At 43.1% G+C, this 17,972-nt stretch overlaps 2 protein-coding genes across 5 annotated transcripts in view; one reads left to right on the top strand and one right to left on the bottom strand.

Annotated features, from left to right (window-relative positions):
- Positions 1 to 3,206: 3,206 nt before the first annotated feature.
- Positions 3,207 to 7,365, bottom strand: NANP (N-acetylneuraminic acid phosphatase). The gene is made up of 2 exons (XM_068156410.1): positions 7,242 to 7,365; positions 3,207 to 6,995 (listed from the first exon to the last, which is right to left on the bottom strand). The coding sequence occupies exons 1-2, from the start codon at positions 7,329 to 7,331 to the stop codon at positions 6,300 to 6,302; spliced, it is 786 nt and encodes a 261-aa protein (XP_068012511.1). The 5' UTR covers positions 7,332 to 7,365; the 3' UTR covers positions 3,207 to 6,299.
- A 135-nt stretch (positions 7,366 to 7,500) lies between these two features.
- Positions 7,501 to 17,972, top strand: part of EIF2AK2 (eukaryotic translation initiation factor 2 alpha kinase 2) — a 37,605-nt gene continuing 27,133 nt past the window's right edge. Inside the window, exons 1-3 of one of the 4 annotated variants that reach the window (XM_068156352.1) lie at positions 7,501 to 7,514; positions 13,028 to 13,154; positions 16,647 to 16,761. In XM_068156352.1, coding sequence (XP_068012453.1) covers positions 13,051 to 13,154; positions 16,647 to 16,761 — 219 coding nt within the window. In that variant the 5' untranslated portion in view covers positions 7,501 to 7,514; positions 13,028 to 13,050. Of the gene's footprint in view, positions 7,515 to 9,763; positions 12,627 to 12,692; positions 12,713 to 13,027; positions 13,155 to 16,646; positions 16,762 to 17,972 lie in introns of those variants that run through there. The other 3 variants (XM_068156343.1, XM_068156361.1, XM_068156367.1) reach the window with 3 other exon arrangements.

The raw sequence follows: 17,972 nt of genomic DNA, 5'->3' as shown, positions 1-17,972 counted from the left end.
CAACAATACATTAAAAATTTGCTTGGCTGATGCACACCAGGGTGGATTTTGACTGGAAAGCAAGAGAAGTTGAAATAGTTTCCACTTAATTTAATGCTTTCCACTTTTGTTCCTGGGGATACCATGCCACAAATATTCTAAGTGACTTCCTAGAATCACTGAGAAGAACAAATTATTTCTTTATGAAGGAATGGAATGGAATGGAATGGAATGGAATGGAATGGAATGGAATGGAATGGAATGGGATGGAATGGGATGGAATGGGATGGGATAGAATAGAATAGAATAGAATAGAATAGAATAGAATAGAATAGAATAGAATAGAATAGACCAGACCAGGTTGGAAGAGACCTTTGAGATCATCACGTCCAACCCATCATCCAACACCTTCTAATCAACTAAATCATGGCACCAAGAACCCCATCAAGTCTCCTCCTTAGCACCTCCGGTGATGGCAACTCCACCACCCCCCCAGGCAGCCCATTCCAATGGTTAATCACTCTCTCTATGAAGAATTTCTTCCTAACCTCTATTCTAAACCTCCCCTGGTGCAGCCTGAGACTGTGTCCTCTTGTTCTGGTGCTGGTTGCCTGGGAGAAGAGACCAGCCCCTGACTGTCTACAACCTCCCTTCAGGTAGCTGTAAAGAGCAATAAGGTCTCCCCTGAGCATCCTCTTCTCCAGGCTAAGCAACCCCAGCTCCCTCAGCCTCTCCTCATAGGGCTTGTGCTATTTCCTAAATCCTTGGTCCAAAACATAGCTTTTAGATGACCACAGTCGTATATGCTCAGGTACATCTTACAGTATTTTCCTCCATTTTTGTAATTTTGATGATGTAGCAAAATAAACATTTCCGGGGGGGAAAAAATACTAAACCAAAACCCAACCAACAGGGGAAAAAAAAATGGGTACATCACATATTTTATATAAAATTTATATTAAAATGTAATTGCAGCTTCAGACATAGTTTCTTTCATGTTGTCTAGTAAGGTATGGTTGCCTGAATATGAAGAAGTCAGATTTTCTGAGTGTGACAGCCAGTGGTGAACGGACTGGACAGACACTGGGAAACTGCTGAAATGCTGAGTGGTATTTTGTTTTCCTCACAGCTTTCACTTCTTAAGTCAACTAATCACAACCATTGATTTTGAAACTTGAAGTATTTCAGATGTGGTTTTTCAAACTTGCCTCATAAACCTTGATATGTATAGATGATTAAGAGAGGGGTTTGTTTACAGGGTTTTTTTTCCCCACACATTTTTACCTTGACTTTTCCTAGTCTGCATGATATGAGTGGGAGTTTCTGTGAAGAAAAGAAACAAACATAACCCAGTCATATGCTTGAAACACACAGCTGCCAAGGTGCTGGTACTAAATGTACGTACTTAACATGATCTTGCTACAAAAGCTGTCTCTGTTCCATTACTTTTTATTGTGTTTTTCTGTAAACTTTGTCCCAAACACTAGATACAGTTGTGATTTGGAAAGATATGGAAATGCAGCTGCCAAGATGGAGATCAGTTAGCTGAGGGAGGAGAGGTGGAAGGCAGAAGTCATTTGCAGGTGATTTTACAGAAATGAGCATACAAATCTTACTTAACCTTGTGAAGTTTCACTGATATAAATGGTAACATTTTGTCTTTGGCTAGGTGCTGCCTTCAGAAACACAGGAATTTAAATGCCATATACTAGCATCATAATTTAATTTCATATTTTTTTAAAAATGTATCTTTTTTCCTGGCATTTGAGGGTTGTTCAACAAACAGCTCTCATGCAACCTTGTTTTTAGTAAGTGGAATAAAAGGTCAAAATATGCTATATGGAGTGAGCAATGTGATCCTGCATCTAGGTCCCTTGCAACATAGGCAGAAAGTTGTAGTTTTTGCTTTAGTCACAGCTGACATCATCTCTGCATTGTTATGTCTCTTGTACATGCACAGTGTGATCTAGAAAGTGAGCTATAATGGAGACAATCCCACTGCAAGGCTCATAGTAAAAGCTGTGCACAAAAGAACAGTATACCCCTACATACAGCAGAGATACATTGTGTTTCTATTTGTTGTACTTCTCAATGTGTTTTAAATTATTTCCAGATCATGGGTTTTGTTAGTATTGCGCTGAGGTAGGATTTAAAATTCATTTAAAGGTCTTAAGATAACCTGGAATTACAAATCTTCACATTTAGAGCTGAAAGTTGAAAAAAGAATCACTACATATGTGAATAGAAGAAACTGATGTGATGGATCAGATTACTTCAAAGTTCTCATGCTGGTGTAGTCAACAGAAGCATCAGAGAAAAAGACAAACAGAAGTGGTTCAGGTTAGCTGGGGCACAGGAGATTGTTGTCTGTAATTCAGGTAACAGGAAAACCTTTAGGTGTTACCCCATCCAAACATCTAATCTTTCTGCATTAACTTAGTATTCTAATGAAAGGTAGTTATCTGCTGTGCAAAACATTTATCTGCTGTGCAAAAAAGACTCCAACTTTGTGCTAAAGCTTTTCAGGTGCGTAAGAAAATGTCCTTGTTTCTGAGGATGTCACTGTCCAGCTTCAGACAGCAAGATGGCACTGAGTCCTTTACTTATTTTAACAGCCTACCCTCATCTAGAGTCTCTTTAAGTACCTTTCCATTTCTATCTCCTTAGTTCCAGAAGATGGACAATGTAATCCATTGCCCAGTGCAAATCTGAGAATAGCTTGCTTTCCAGCAGCCCAGAGTGCCATAAGAACACCCTCTCATCCTCTCCTCCTCTCCTCTCACAGGAGTATAACAATGTAACTCAGATAAGGCTTTGCGCACCCCGGACCTGGTGAAACAGCCCCATAGACTTGAGATTACTCTGTTTTTCTTAATTGCTTTGCAGTCTGTTCTTATCCTGCTCCAGCAGTCAGTGAGTGCCATGCCACCAGGACATGTAGGCATATATGAGCTGGCATTCAGCTTGCCAAGACAGGTTCAAGCAGCAATAAACTGTAGTTAGGAATTTGGTATGTACAGTCTGGCCAAGAAGCTTCATAAATACATAATTATGTTCCATTTTTTGTTTGAAATTATGGAAATAACACCCAGGCACCACATCTAAATGTGAGGTCACAGATTCTGAAGCCTAATTCTGTGCTCTTATAAAAAAACAAACAGAACTCTCAACCTCTGTTGTAAACCTGGACACAAACATACTTATCCACAGTAGTAGAGAGTGCTGAATGCTTTATAAACAAAATACTTTTATTAGACTAGTACACGGGGGGTTTTAAAATCAAGAATTAAAATACAGTTGATATTGTTGCTTCAGTTAATTTCACTAAAGTCAAAGTCATTGTAGATGAACATCAGAAGGTAACCTAAAAATATATATATATATAATGGAATTTTTTTTTTCTTTTTATTGTGTTTTGGCAATATAATTTAAACTAGACAATTTAGCTAATAGAGCATAACACTAAGCAAAACTAGAACTTAACTGGAACTGAATGGAGACTGTTTTACTCATCTACTCCTGCTGCTGATGTGAAAATTATCCGATCGCTACATTTATATTTCATTAAACGCAATTATTTTTCATTAGGCTTTCTGCAAGAGCTCCATCCAAGAAAAACATTTATTTTGATACTTTAGATACCTAATCCATGTTACTGGGTAACTGCTGCAAAGAAGACCCCGAGACAGAGAAATCCCTTCTATTGTTTCTTCCTGTTTTATAGAAGTGTCGTAGCACTTTTGCCCCGTCTGAATACTGGTAGTCACATCCCACGTAGTACTCAGCAATGGAAAAAAATACACTTGGGTGTGGCCTCAATTGACCACACCATCACCTGAGCATTCAGCTACAGTAGTTTTTCATAGATTCATAGATTTAAGAAAACAGCTGGCCCCATGCAAAACAGAGTGGTCTCTTCTAAAACAAGAGATCCTTTACACAATAAGCAGGCTCAGCATCCCACTTCAGAATGATGCAGTAGCAAGAGAATATGAGCCTCAACTTACATGAAAAAATGGGGTGTGTGTGTATCCTTCAAACCCATAGACAGAATTGTGAATTATTGCTATTTGTTACTTCAAAGCTCAGCTGTGTCAGAAATCTCATTCTGACCTAAATTCTATCATGCTGGTGCTGTGTGAAAAACAGTTATACTGCAGCTCCCTTGGAATGCTGTTCTACACAAAGCTGTTGTGTTTGGATCAGACAATATGGTTAAAAACTGATTACTTGAAATACATCATCTTTTCAGGGATCCATCTAACCTTTCGGATACATTTCTGGTTTTATGCAATATTCCTCACAGGTTCAATGATCTTTACTGTTTTCCTGTCAATCCTTGCTTATAAGGAACACTATTAGCAATACTTTACTTATCAGCTAAACCAGTGACTGTTTTCATGGCTCTTCCAAATTTGAAGTAAAATCTTAACTTGGGTCTCTTAATTCAGTAACAAAGGTGTGCCAAGTCAGCTCATGGCACATGTGGCAAATTAATATACCACTGTAATCTCATCATTTTTAGCCCATGTCCTTTTCCTCAAAGTACAAAGATTGTCTACCTGTGCTCTCTTTACTGAGCCTGATGCTGCATAGGTCTTGGCTACATAATACGAAGAACTTGTGCTGCTTTGCTTTTAAGGGACAACTGGATAAAAGGAGGTTCAAACTTCTAAGAGCATTTTTTTTCTCCCCTCCTCAATATTTTGATGCAACCTCATAAAATCTTTGCCAAGTTTAAGCCAGACCAGTTATAGTCTCCTCTAAACTGAATCTGTAATCCTATATAAGATTTAATTACATTAACTCATTCATGTCAAGTGAGACAAAGGAACCTTTCTTGTACATAGGATTCATTCTACACAACCATTTTCTGGTAGGTTTCTGTACTTTTTGCTGATTTTTATTGCTGCCCACATGCCATACAGTCTTCTGCCAGCAGCTCAATATCCCTGTTCTCAAAAGATCTGTGAGTGCTCACATATGGTCAGATATTCAGATCAATGTATAGATAGCAAATAGATTTTGAAAAACACAGGTTTTCCAACATGTGTTTACATTTCCATTTAACATGTCAATACTTTTCCACTATGCAATGATAATATGAAGAGGAGAAAAAAAATATTAAGATAATGATCTGAGAAAGTGACATTTTAGTGTTTTAGTATCACCTCTTGCACTTAACACAGGAGATGACACCGGAAATAGAACATCATAAAGCTGTACACAGTACTATGATACATATGACATAATTTTCTGATTTCCTGGGAGACAGTCATGAAAGCCATTTAAAACAGCTATCTCCTATTTTTTCCATAGTAAATCACATGAAGCACACATAGGAAATAGAGGAATTTTATAGCAGTGCCATTAAAACAGTCAAAAGAAAAAAAAAGGCACTGATCCTGTAATTGACTCTGAGTAGCCATACATCTGAGCAAAGACTAAGAACACTTTCTCCCAAAAGTCTGAGCAAAATTCACTAGTAAAATCAGACAGAATAATATCAGCTTTTAAAGAGTCTGACACTACAGTAAAAAGCCCATTGAAAATATCCATTTTGCCAATTACATTCCAACAAAAACCGTAGTTTGAATTACAAGTATACTGCATATCTGCATAAGCACCAAGATCAGGTAAAAACGTACCCATCAAGTCTGTCAGATAAATGGTCCCCTAATACAACTGCTGTACATTGAAGTACTTTGGGCATGAGGTACATATTCCATAAAAGTCACTGCAAAGTCTGAAAAAACAACAACTCCGAAACCTGAAAACTTGAAAAAAAGAGCAAAGGTAGGACTTTTTCTAATGGCCTGATACATAATTAATGCTGTCAATAAATTCTGGGTTTAGAAATAGCAAAACTCACTCCAGTTCCTGAGCTAAGCTGCAGATCAACTGTGAATATTTACCAGATTGTACCACACTTTCTCACCTTCTTTTACACACTGCAAACAAGGTCTGAACTGAAGCTTCTGCTACAAATCAGCATATCATGTGAAGGATCAAAGCATTCAAATTTTCTTTTCCACTATAAAACAAGAGACTGGCAACTTAGGTTAGAGACAGATAGACTTCAGCCACAGTCTGTCAAAGTGATTTCCAGTGGCAGTTGTTTTGAAGTAACTGCATTTTTATCTTTGAGATTAATCTAATTCTTTGGTTCTATCCTGCTGTCACTGACAACTGTGTTCTCATTCATCCATCTGCTGTATAAGAAAGCATGCCTTACAGGAGCTCAAAATCCTAGTCATATTTTTTAAAACAGCATGAGTCACATAGTAGCTCAGCATGTCTCTGACTGTATGTTGTAATCATCAATGTGCTTCATTATTACTAGCCATATGGTCAGATCCTAACTTAGTATTCATTTTGTGCCCCATCTTCTGTAAAACTGCTGGAAGATCCAGAACAGAAGAAATAATATAATGAGGTACTGGGGAGGTATCTACTGGGGTAGTCATTGCTTTGTTTAACCAGACAGTTGCTTTTAAGCCAGCATTCAGGCCTCCTTGAATATCTGTATCTAGAGAGTCACCAACCATAACACACTCCGCGGGCTGCACCCCCAGGAGATCACAACAGTAATGAAATATGGATGGTGCAGGCTTCTCTTCTTTCTGCTCTCCTCCCACAACGATGGCATCGAAGTAGGGCTGACAGGCACACGCTTCGATTTTCTCCCTCTGTGTCTGTTTGTCACCGTTAGTTAGGAGTAGCAAGCGGACCCCTTTCCGCAGCTCGGTGAGCATGCTCCGCGTGTCCTCAGCCAGGGTGAGGTGCTGGAGCCGGGTCGTTTTCCACAGGAAATAGCACTCGGCGGCCAGGTTTCGGTTCACCTCCCCCCCGATCGTCTCTTGGATCGCCTCCTCCCAGTGCGAAATCCGCAGGTCGGTGATGCATATCTTGGCGGGATCGTGACACTCCTTGAGAAGCTTGGCCTGGACCTTATCACAAATGACACGCGCTTGTCCCTCCGAGTAATGGTGCTTTGACTGCAGGGTATTGATCACCTTCAACAGACAAAGGCCCCTCATCAGCGCGCTACACGCACGGCGCTCGCCGCCGCACCTCCCAGCCCCTCGCTCCCAGCAGCGCGCCGCGCCTGTTACCGGCCCCCGAGGAGCTTCCGGCTGCGTGTCAGGGCCAGCCAGGTGGCACCGCGGCCGACGGGGAGGGGAGCGGGAGACGTGCGGCGCCACGGCCGCAAGCCCATGAGAGAGCGTGGCCGCAGGACCGTGAAGGGACAAGGGCAGTACCTCCTCAATGGCACGCCGCCCAGCCGCCGCCGTGTCGATCAGCGTGTTGTCCAAGTCGAAGAACACCGCCTTGATGCCGTGCACCCCCATGGCGCCGCCTCTCGCGAGAGCCGCCCTGCTCTAACGGCCGAGCCAGGAGGGCGGAGGGGAACACCCCAACCGCTGTTAGAGCTGCCCGGCTCGGGTATAGCGAAGCCCCGCCTTTCGCCGGCGCTGGGCGGGGTTTCAGTGGGCCGCGGGCTGCTGCGTCGCGGTCCCGCTGGCTGTCATTCCGTATGCTGTGAAGCTCGCTGCACTTGTCGGAAGGGAAGGGTTCTAGGCTCTCAGGGCTCTGAGCCGTGGACCCTGCTCGAATCCTGGTGGGGCTGGGGAGAAGGGCCGTGGGAGGAACTCTCGTGTCCCTGGTGCCGCAAGTGTCTCGGCGCGTCTCTCGGCGTGCCGGTCATGGGGAGCGATGCGGCAGCGGGAAGGGAAACGGGAGCTGTGGCGGTAGCAGGTGCAGCCGAGCCGGGGAGAAGGCAACTGTCTGAGGAGGGAGGGGTGAGAAGGAGCGGGGGGTGTGAAAAGTGGCGGTATAGCGTACCGAAAGTGGCGGTGGGTGTGGGTTTCGTTTTCTGTTTTTTATAGGTTTTTGTTTGTGTTGAGGGTTTTTGTGGTTTTGGTTTATTGGTTAGTTGGTTGTTTTTTTAAAATCCTTTCTCTATTAAGGAATACTTTCTGAGACAGCCGAGAGCTAGCATCTGCTTTAAAAATACCTGTTGACAAGCTGCCAGGGAATAGCTTTAGCGTCACAGGGTTTCCCCCCGCAGCGTTTCCCCCCGCGAGCAGGGGTACGCCGGGCTCCGCGGTTTTTCTGTCCGCTTCTGTCCCGCATCCTCATCCTTGACCCTGTCACCGCCTCTACTCTCTCCTCCCGGCGGCAATTCCGCTCCCGGTGCCATTCCTGGGGTTGGCCGTTTTGTCGCTGTCATGACCAAGGCTGCTGTCTCTAGTGAGCCCTTAAAAACCCTTTAAACACGTTGCCTGTCTTTTCACGATGTCGATGCGGGGCCCCTAGAGGCTCATGCAGCTTGGTAGGTTTGTACACCGGAGCGGTCTTCGACCGGGCGCTTTTGAAAAGAGACCTGCACAGCAGAGGCAGGGGAGGACAGGCCTGCAATGTTTGCGGTTCAGTTCGGCGTCGGCACGACGACTTGCCCGACTCCACTGTTGCCTTCTGGAGCGTGTCCTGCAGAGTCATTTGCGGGCAAAGCGAGCCACAGTCTATTCCAGAGCACCTGGATAATTTGTGTGTGATAAAGTCAATGACTCCACTATAAATACTTCTGTATTTGGGGAACTGATGTTTGGAGCCACTGCTGAATGATGAGGCAGCCCTGGTAGCTGAGGATGCAGACAAGGCAGAGTTGCTGAATGCTGCCTTTGCTTCAGTCTTTACATTTAAGACTGAACTGCCCTATACACTTCAGGCCCTGGATGAAGGAGGGGAAGCCTGGAGGAGAGAATGCTCCCCACTGGTCAGTGAAGACTGGGTTAAGGACTAGTTACACAGACTGAATTCACAAGTCCATGGGCCATGATGAGATGCATCCAAGAGTGCTGAGAGAGCTGGCTGATGTTATTGCTCTGCCACTCTTCATTTTTGCCAAATCATGGCAGACAGGAGAGGTGCCTGAGAACTGGAGGAAAGCTGATGTCACTCCAGTCTTCAAATAGGGCAAAAAATATGTTCCGGGGAACTATCGACCAGTCAGCCTCATATCCATCCCTGGAAAAGTGATGGAGTGGGTTCCCCTGGAGGGCATCTCAAGGCACTTGAAAGAGAAGATTATCAGGAGTAGTCAGCCTGGATTCACCAAGGGGTAATCCTGCTTGACTAACCTGATAGCATTCTATGATGCCATAACTGAATGGGTAGAGTCAGGGAGACCAGTGGATGTGGTCTACCTTGACCTTAGCAGGGCCTTTGACGCCATCTCCCATGACATCCTAGCAAGCTCAGGAAGTGTGGGATGGAAGAGCAGACAATGAGGTGGATTAGGAACTGGTTACAAGATAGAGTTCAAAGAGTGGTGATCAGTGGTGCCAAGTCCAGCTGGAGAGCTGTAACTAGTGGAGTCCCCCAGGGATCAGTGTTGGGACCAGTGCTGTTCAACATCTGCATCAATGACGTTGATGAAGGAACAGAGTGTCTGCTCAGCAAGTTTGCTGGTGACACCAAACTGTGAGGCTTGGCTGATACAGCTGAAGACTCTGTGGCCATCCAACGAGACTTGGACAGACTGGAGAGCTGGGCAGAGAAGGAACCAAATGAGGTTCAACTAGGACAAGTGCAGAGTCCTGCACCTGGGGAGGAATAATAAACTGCACCAGTACAGCTTGGGAGGTGATCTGCTGGAGAGCAGCCCTGTGGAGAGGGACCTGGGAGTCCTGGTGGATAACAAGTTATCCATGGGACAGCAATGTGCCCTGCTGTCCAGGAAGGCTAATGGGATACTGGAGTGTATTAAGAGTGTGTCCAGCAGATCGAGGGAGGTTCTCCTCCCCCTCTATTCTGCCCTGGTGAGACCTCATCTTGAGTACTGTATTCAGTTTTGGGCTCCCCAGTTTAAGAGGGTCAGGGATCTTCTGGAGAGGGTCCAGCAGAGGACAATGAGGATGATTAGGGGACTGGAGCATGTGCCTTATGAGGAGAGGCTGAGTGACTTGAGGCTTTTTAGTCTGGAGAAGAGAAGACTTAGAGGGGATTTAATAAGTGTGTGTAAATATCTGAGAGCTGGATGTCAGGAGGGAGGGGGCAGGCTCTTCTCACTTGCTTCCTGTGATAGGACAAGGAGCAATGGATGTAAGCTGCAATACAGAAGTTTCTACCTCAACACAAGGGGGAACTTCTTTACTGTAAGAGTCACAGACCACTGGAGGAGGCTCCCCAGCAGGGTTGTGGTGTCTCCTTCTCTGGAGACTTTCAAGGCTTGTCTGGATGCATTCCTCTGTGACCTGAGATAGATTGTATGATCCTGCTCTGGCAGGGGGGTTGGACTAGATGATCTCTTTGGGTCCCTTCCAACCCCTGACATCCTATGATCCTGTGATTTGAATGTAGTAAGTTCAAAAGGTCAGTACTGTCAAGAGCAAATGAATCCAAAAAGCATTAGGGTAATGGTCTGAAAGGCACAAGAGGAAGGTTTTACAGTGTGTGTTGTTTCAGAATCAACAATTTTCCTCAGTGTAAAATTTAACATCAGGCTTGATTGCTCAAGTACTGTTCTTGTTCTTTGGCACCATATTTTGATAAACACTGTACTTTTTTTTTTTGTTTTGTTATCAGCCAGCAAATTTTGTTGATTTGATTTCTGTTAATGCTGCTAGTATTGATTAGACACTCAAAATGCAATTCACAGAACTGGGGAAACTTCTTGTCTTACTATAGAAAATGGAATTTCACTTCGAGTTCTGATAGCAATCCCTTTTTCCAATAATAGATGTTGGATCACACATAAGGCAACACCAACAAAACAAAAACCAAACAACAACCAACCAACCAAAATCCCTTGTGATGAACAGCTTGGAGTGTGGCAAGTAAAACAAGTGAAAGCAGACATTTCAGGAGAGGGAGGGATTCTGAGACGAAATGGGCATAGATAAGCATCCTGTAGTTAAGGAAATAGGAAAAGTTTTGATAAAATTGCTCTAGGTGACTTGAAACAACATATGCCACTGTCATTGATAACATGGAAAAAGCATTAGACATGTGGATTTTACTCAGACCTAACTATTGAATTACTTGGTTTGAACATTTATACAGAGAAGTGATTAAAACTAGGTGGATTTCTAGGATTCTTTGCACTTCAGATGATGGCATCTGTTCACCACACCCCTGTGTTCCAGAGGGTGAACAGTGGATTCTTTGAAATGTGCACCTTTCAGAAAAGGAATATTTATTTGAAAAGAATCTTAGTGCTCAGTTTCACAGTTGGCTAAATAGGTCATAATAAAAGTCTTAAAAGATTGTATAATATATGTATGTGTGTGTGTATATATATATATATATTTACTAGGAGCTTTGAGATACAGAAACCATGGATTATATTTAAAACTTACTTGCACTTTTTCTCATTGTCATGTTTACTACAGAGTAAGAATACAATTGTAAAATGTGCTTTTATGTATACTTGTAAAAGACACTGCAAGATTATTTAACTTCAGCCAGCCATTTACCCTGTTGTATTTTTATGAACCCCATGGTTGGCAGATAAGGCCACTTCTAGCATATTCAGTATGTGCACTTTGGTGTGGTCTCTAAAATGCCGAAGACCACCTTTGTATGTTCCAAAATATGCTCAATATTAATTATTTTCTTAACTTACATGAATGGTACAGCTTCATCTGGAATGACTTGTGCTTACTGATTACCTCATTGAAGAGCTTCCACAGATGCAGAATTGGAAGGTGTTTAGGGGGTGAGGAAAAAGAGATTGCAGTAAAATGGGATGCAGTGAATTAATACAATGCAATACAGTAATGTCCAACCAAAATGATAGTAACTGAATTAAAAATTTGTAATGTATAAAAGGAAATATATTTTGTAACATGCTTCAACTGTGCTTTGGAATTTTTGTTTTGTTTTGGATTTTTTTTGTGGAGGGGAAGCTGATGCAGTTGAGACCACTGCTTGTAGTATTGCAGGGTAGGAACACTGGTATGAATACTACAAACATTTTGAATTGTGGTTTATTCTGTCAGACTTCATAATGGATATGAGTATTGACTAACCAGTCAGGGAGGGAAATGGCTATTTGGGAAAATCATGAGGGATCTGGGTTCTACCTGTATAGATGAGCTACTGTAGCTGCCTTGTATCATTTGTAGCAGGCAAAGGGAACGGCTAGTCAGGGGAAAAGGCGTGTAAGGGAATAGTACTGGTGCATGAGTCACCTTTGGGAAGCAGCCCATTTCTCTTGCGGCCCTCATTTCCAGCGCTGCACGCGGCGTTGAGCGGAGTTTAGGCGGCAGAGCCCCGCTGCCATGCAGCCTAGAACGGGCCTGCTCACCGCTCTGCGAGGTCATATCCTCACCCGTCGCCCGCCCTGCTGCCGCAGGACCGCTTTCGGTCCTGGCTCCCGCGCTTTCGGTTTCGCTTCCAGCTGAGGTGGGCGGTGCTGCGGGAAACGAAACTGGGTGGGCATCAGCGAGCCTCCACTGTGCTGCGCGGGCTGCAGGAGCTCCTGGGTGCTCGGGGTGTTTGCCGCGGCCCGGAGGTAATAACGGGGAGGGCAGGGGGGTCCGCCTGGTCCCGCTAAGGCCGGCTGCCCGCACCTCATCCCCAGCGGCGTTCAGTGGCTGCCTGCGGGCTGCTTCGCGACTGGGAGCCTGGATTCATCTTGGGTACGTGCCACTGAACATGGAAGGGAGTGTTCAAAAGTCTCTTGGCTCCTCTGAAGGGATAGATCCTATCTTTGTCTGGAGAAACGGTACTGATTTCCGCCTTCCCCTCCCCCCCACTTGAATCGATGAATGATTCAGCCTTTTCCTGCTAAGAAATCCGTTTTAATCTTTTTTTTTTTTTAAAGTTAGTGCTTTCTACATCTGTTATTCTGATGCAGTAAGTTTTCAAAAACAGTTGCGGATCAACCGCTTGAATTCGAGATTAGAATTAGTTGTCTGTGGGCTTTATGTTTCTGGCACCACTCTTCTATTTGATAACACAGCAGTGATCTGCCGGGATTAGGGGCTGTCTATACACTATGCTTGGAGGCACAGACCTATCTTTGAACGTTGCTTTGCAGAGCCTCCTTGAGATCGTGTCAAAATGGAACGTGAATATATGGGGAAACTCAACAGTTACTGTCAAAGGAATAACTTTTCACTGAAATATGATGACGTAAGGAAGTCTGGTCCATCTCATGATCCTGAGTAAGTTCACTGTGCATGTCAATAAACATCAGGACTCTTCCTTCAATGACTGGACTAAGTACAGCTTGCAGACATAAAAGTTAATTTACTGAAAGTGTATATGTGGCAGGAGACCTGTCTGAAACCATTAACTGAGTAGGAGGTGGGGAGGATGTCATGTGACAGGGTTTGAACAGAAAACTTCAGAGTAGGTGTCCTTTTTTCTTCCCCCCCCCCCCCCTTATTTTTTTTCCTTTTTTATCTCTTTTTTTTTTTTTTTTTAATTTTTCCTTTTTATTTTTTTTTTTCCTTTGAAAGGAACAGCAATGCACTAGTTCCTGGTAACTCTGTTGCATGTATGTTATGCATCTGCCATGATACCTCATGAGACATAGGGTGGGTTGTGGCAAATATTTCAGTTTCTGATCTATACTTAAGAGCTTTGATTTTTATTTAGTTTTGCAAAGCATGGAAATTATTTGCAATTTATGTTGTTGATTTCCAACTGTAAAAGCTGGATATATACAGACTGAGTAGCAACATGGCTTTTGTGTAATTCTTTTAGTATCTGTTCCAAGAGAAGGGTCTTTTGCTTAAGCTGTTTTCCTTTCAATTACAGGTGATACATAGAATATGTATTTTTTTTTAACACAAGCATATATTTTTGCTAACTTTTTCCCTTGTAAGAGACTATAGATACTCAAGATCTATGATGTTTCCTTGTGTGATATGTAACGTTACATTATTTTCACTAGTTTGTATGAAAACAATCCATATGCTAATAAATACTGTTACTTTTAATGCCTTCCATTTTGCTAGCCAGCACTGTCTGTACAGACTTCTTAGATGTATCCATAGCCTCAGAATAAATTAATAATTATTATCTGGGTTTCCAGTGTTAATTAGTTACCTTAATTTTTTCCCCATGTGGCTCATGTAATTCAAACCAGTAAGCCTTGCCACAGTAATGGCCTGTGGTCTTACAAGCCTTACCACAGTGGTCACACACACATGCACACACAGAGAGCTATGTCTTCGTGCTTCAAAAGGGAAGGCATGGGACTAACAATTTGCATACATTTCTAATTTATTTCTTTACTGTTTTTTTTTTTTTTTCTGTGTGCTCTACCATATTCACAAGTATAATTCAACCCATTCTCTTGTATTTGTAGGTGATGTGAGATGGGACAGTGGTAACTAGGAAAACCCTAGATAATAGGAGTACAATGTGCAGTGTCTGGCTGTAACAACAGATGTTGTAAAACTCCTTCAGGCCCAGTGTGGTGCTCTTTCCTGGTGCTCTGCCTGCTAATGGAATGCATTAGCCACTGCTGGTCCAGAGCTGGCTTCCTACCTCTCCTGTGCTCTGTCCTACCTCACAAGTCCTCCTGCAGCTGTCTGAAGAATGATAGAGTGACTCCTGTCATCTCAGTAGTCCTATCCCGGGGTTAGTGCTGCAGCTGCTTCCACTGCAATGTCTAGTAGGGTCTGTGTTGAACACCATATAAGAAGGTTGGGAAAGCCCAGGCTGTCTCAGTACTGAGTAGCAGTGAGGGTTTTTTTGGGTTATGAATGCAATGTGTGAACAACCAGGCCAGTCCTGCCTAAACCCAACAAGTCTGGGCAATGCTTGCTAACTTACAGTCTGTCATGGATAAATATGACTGTACATCGTGGACCAACTCATGTTACACTCACTCAGGTAATCCTCAATTCAGATAATGAACTCATGAGTCATTGAGACTCAAATTGCAGATTTCCACAGGATGCTTAAATAAAACAGTGAATTTTGGATGCAAAGTCATAGCCTGAGTAGTATTCAGCATGTAGATATGGGCTGGCTAACAAACTATTTCCCAAGGAATGGTCTTCCTTTCATGCTTTTTTCTTTTTTGGTATGCTGTTTCCTGTGTGTAGAGTATGTGGCACACCATGGTGGGCCTTGTCTTACTATTTGCCTCCTTAAGATCTCTTGGTGAGGCTTGCTTATTCAGTGACTGCAAACATTATTCTGCATATTTTTCACCCTAACGTTTAATTAAAGAGATGTATGGAATGATTAAAAAAGGTGATTTCCTGAAGTCATTCCACTACTTGAGACAATTTGTCCCACAGGGAAACTCATGGTGTTATACCTAGATTGTTTCTTTGGTGTGACTCTGTCTTGTTGACATGAGCTTGTTCATCTGTATGCTATGCTGCAATCTGAATAAAGTATAGATATACCTCAAAGTTATAGTAATTGTCACTTGAACTCGGTGCAAATCTATGCTGCTGCCAAAAGCAGAAGTCTTGTTGTTTTCTCCTCTGTTGCCTTTTTTGCTTAGGTGGTAGCAGAAACATTAGGGATTTTGCAGCTGCAGGACAAGTAAGATCTGGGTAAGAATTAAGTCATCTTGGTGGGTTGACCGCAGGCAGTAGTGAGTGCTGGAACCGGAAGGGTGAAAGGGGAAAAAACTTGCGGATTGAGATAACGACAGTTTCATAAGTGAAGCAAAGCTATACATGCAACTAAAGCAAATTAAGGAATTTGATCACTATTTCCCATCATCAGGGAGATGTTTAGCCATGTCCAGGAAAGCTGAGCTTCATCATGTGTAATGATTACTTGGGAAAACAAACAATATAACCACGTGTCTCTCTTCCTCCTTCTTGAGGGACATGGTTTAGTACCAGACTTAGTTGAGTTAGAGAATGGTTGGATTTAATGATCTTCGAGTCTTTTCCCAACTTCTCACATATCCTCTTCCTACCTGTGCAAACACTGCTGAGCAATAGGTAAAGCATTACTATGTTATCAAAACTGTTTTAGTACTGGATCCTCAACACAGCACCATACCAGCTGTTGTGAAGAAAGTTAACTCCATCCCAGGCAGACTCAGTCCTGGACTGCATCAGTCCCCTTTTTCATGGAGCTGCTGTATGTGAAGCAGTGTGTGCACAGTTGTGCAACAGAGGTGGAAGGGATCAGTGATTGAGGCTGGAAGGACTGGACTGGCTTTTTCATTTGTTTCCTGGGACGACTGCCTTTGAATTCATGTCTCATGAAGCACTAGATGCTTTTTTTGCACTTGCTAAATAGCATATGTACCAGTGTATCAAAAGTGTGTAGCTTTGAAATCAAGATTAACTGCTCTTTCCATATAGTTCTGCAATGATGAGATGTATCCTGGTCTTAGGGCTTCATACCTTTGCCTGTAACAATGCTGACTTTATGCATTGTTTCCTTCTGAAAAACATTATTTCTGCTGTTAAAAAGCAGTTAAGCTTTGTAAAATACTGTTAGGACTAATAAAGTACCTGCATTTGTGACTGGGAAAGAAACATGTAAAAACAATTCTACTAAAGAATTACGATAATCAAGTTAGGTATAACAAAATCATGTGAACAGTTAAATACCTCCACAGTTAACTTAGTGCTTTGTAGGTAATAAGGAGAAAGTTGAATCTGAGAAGGTAAAGTATGTATGAGACAAAATGTAAGAATGTTTTAACAAAAATTCCTTTATTGCAGGTTCACAGTCGTGGTTAAAATAGACAATGTGGAATATGGTGAAGGTACTGGGAAAAAAAAGAAGGATGCAAAAGCAATAGCAGCACAACACACCTGGGAAATGATTGAGAATCAGGTGAGTAAACTGTAGGAAATGATGCCTGATTAACAAGTGGCTCAGAGGCTGATGCCACAAACAACATTCTGGGTTCTTTAATCTTGGGGAATTTCATGCAGCTCCGGGTCTGCTAACAACAGATGGGGTACATCTGTCTCAGAGGGGGAGGAAGATCCTGGCACACGAGCTGCTGGGACTTGTTGAAAGGGCTTTAAACTAGGCTTGAAGGGGGAGGGGATTGAACACATCAGTACTGTAGATTAATCAGTGGAGGCTGAGGATGGTAAGCCAGAGATAGGCGTGAAACCAGCAGTCCAGCTGAAGTATATGTACACTAATGCACGCAGTATGGGTAACAAATAAGAAGAGCTGGCAGCCTTGGTACAAGAGGAAAACTATGATGTCGTTGCCATCACAGAAACTTGGTAGGATGACTCACACAACTGGAGTGCTGTAATCAATGGCTACAAACTCTTCAGGAGAGACAGGTGAGACAGAAGGGGTGGAGGAATGGCCCTGTATATTAGGGAGGCTCTGGATGTCATGGAAGTAGAGATTAAGGATGATCAGGTTGAGTCCCTATGGGTAAGAATTAGGGGGAAGGCCAACTAGGCTGACATCATGGTTGCTGTCTGTTATAGACCACCCAACTAGGAAGAAGCGGTTGATTCATTATTCTTTAAGCAGCTCGAGGCTGCCTCAAGATCACTTGCCCTTGTTCTTGTGGGTGACTTTAGCCTGCCAGACATCTGATGGGAATTTAACACTGCAGAGAAGAGGCAGTCTAGAAAGTTCCTAGAGTGTGTGTGGAGGATGGCTTCTTATTCCAGCTGTTACGTGAGCCTACCAGGGGTGCAGGCCTGCTTGACCTGCTGTTTAAAAATAGAGAAGGGCTGGTGGGAGATGTGGTGGTCAGAGGCTGTCTGGGGTCCAGTAACCATGAATAATTGAGTTTTCAGTATTTGGTGAAACCAGGAGGGGCATCAACAAAATCTCCACACTGGACTTCCAAAGGGCAGACTTCAGCTTATTTAAGGAACTAACTTGGAAAGTTCCTTGGGGAGCAGCCCTTAAAAACAAAGGTGTTCAGGAAGGCTGGACCTACTTCAAGAAAGAACTCTTGAAGGCACAGGAACAGGCTGTCCCAATGTGCTGGAAGACGAGCGGATGAGGGAGACAGCTGGACATTTCAAGGATATTGCTAGGTCATGCAGGAAAAAAATTAGAGA

Source organism: Melanerpes formicivorus, unplaced genomic scaffold (assembly GCF_026170545.1).
Source record: "Melanerpes formicivorus ecotype bairdi unplaced genomic scaffold, bMelFor1.0.p_v2 SCAF_2, whole genome shotgun sequence".
Classification (NCBI taxonomy): Eukaryota; Metazoa; Chordata; class Aves; order Piciformes; family Picidae; genus Melanerpes; species Melanerpes formicivorus.
Note: the sequence above shows the minus strand (reverse complement) of the source record. Positions and strands in the feature narration are given on the sequence as shown.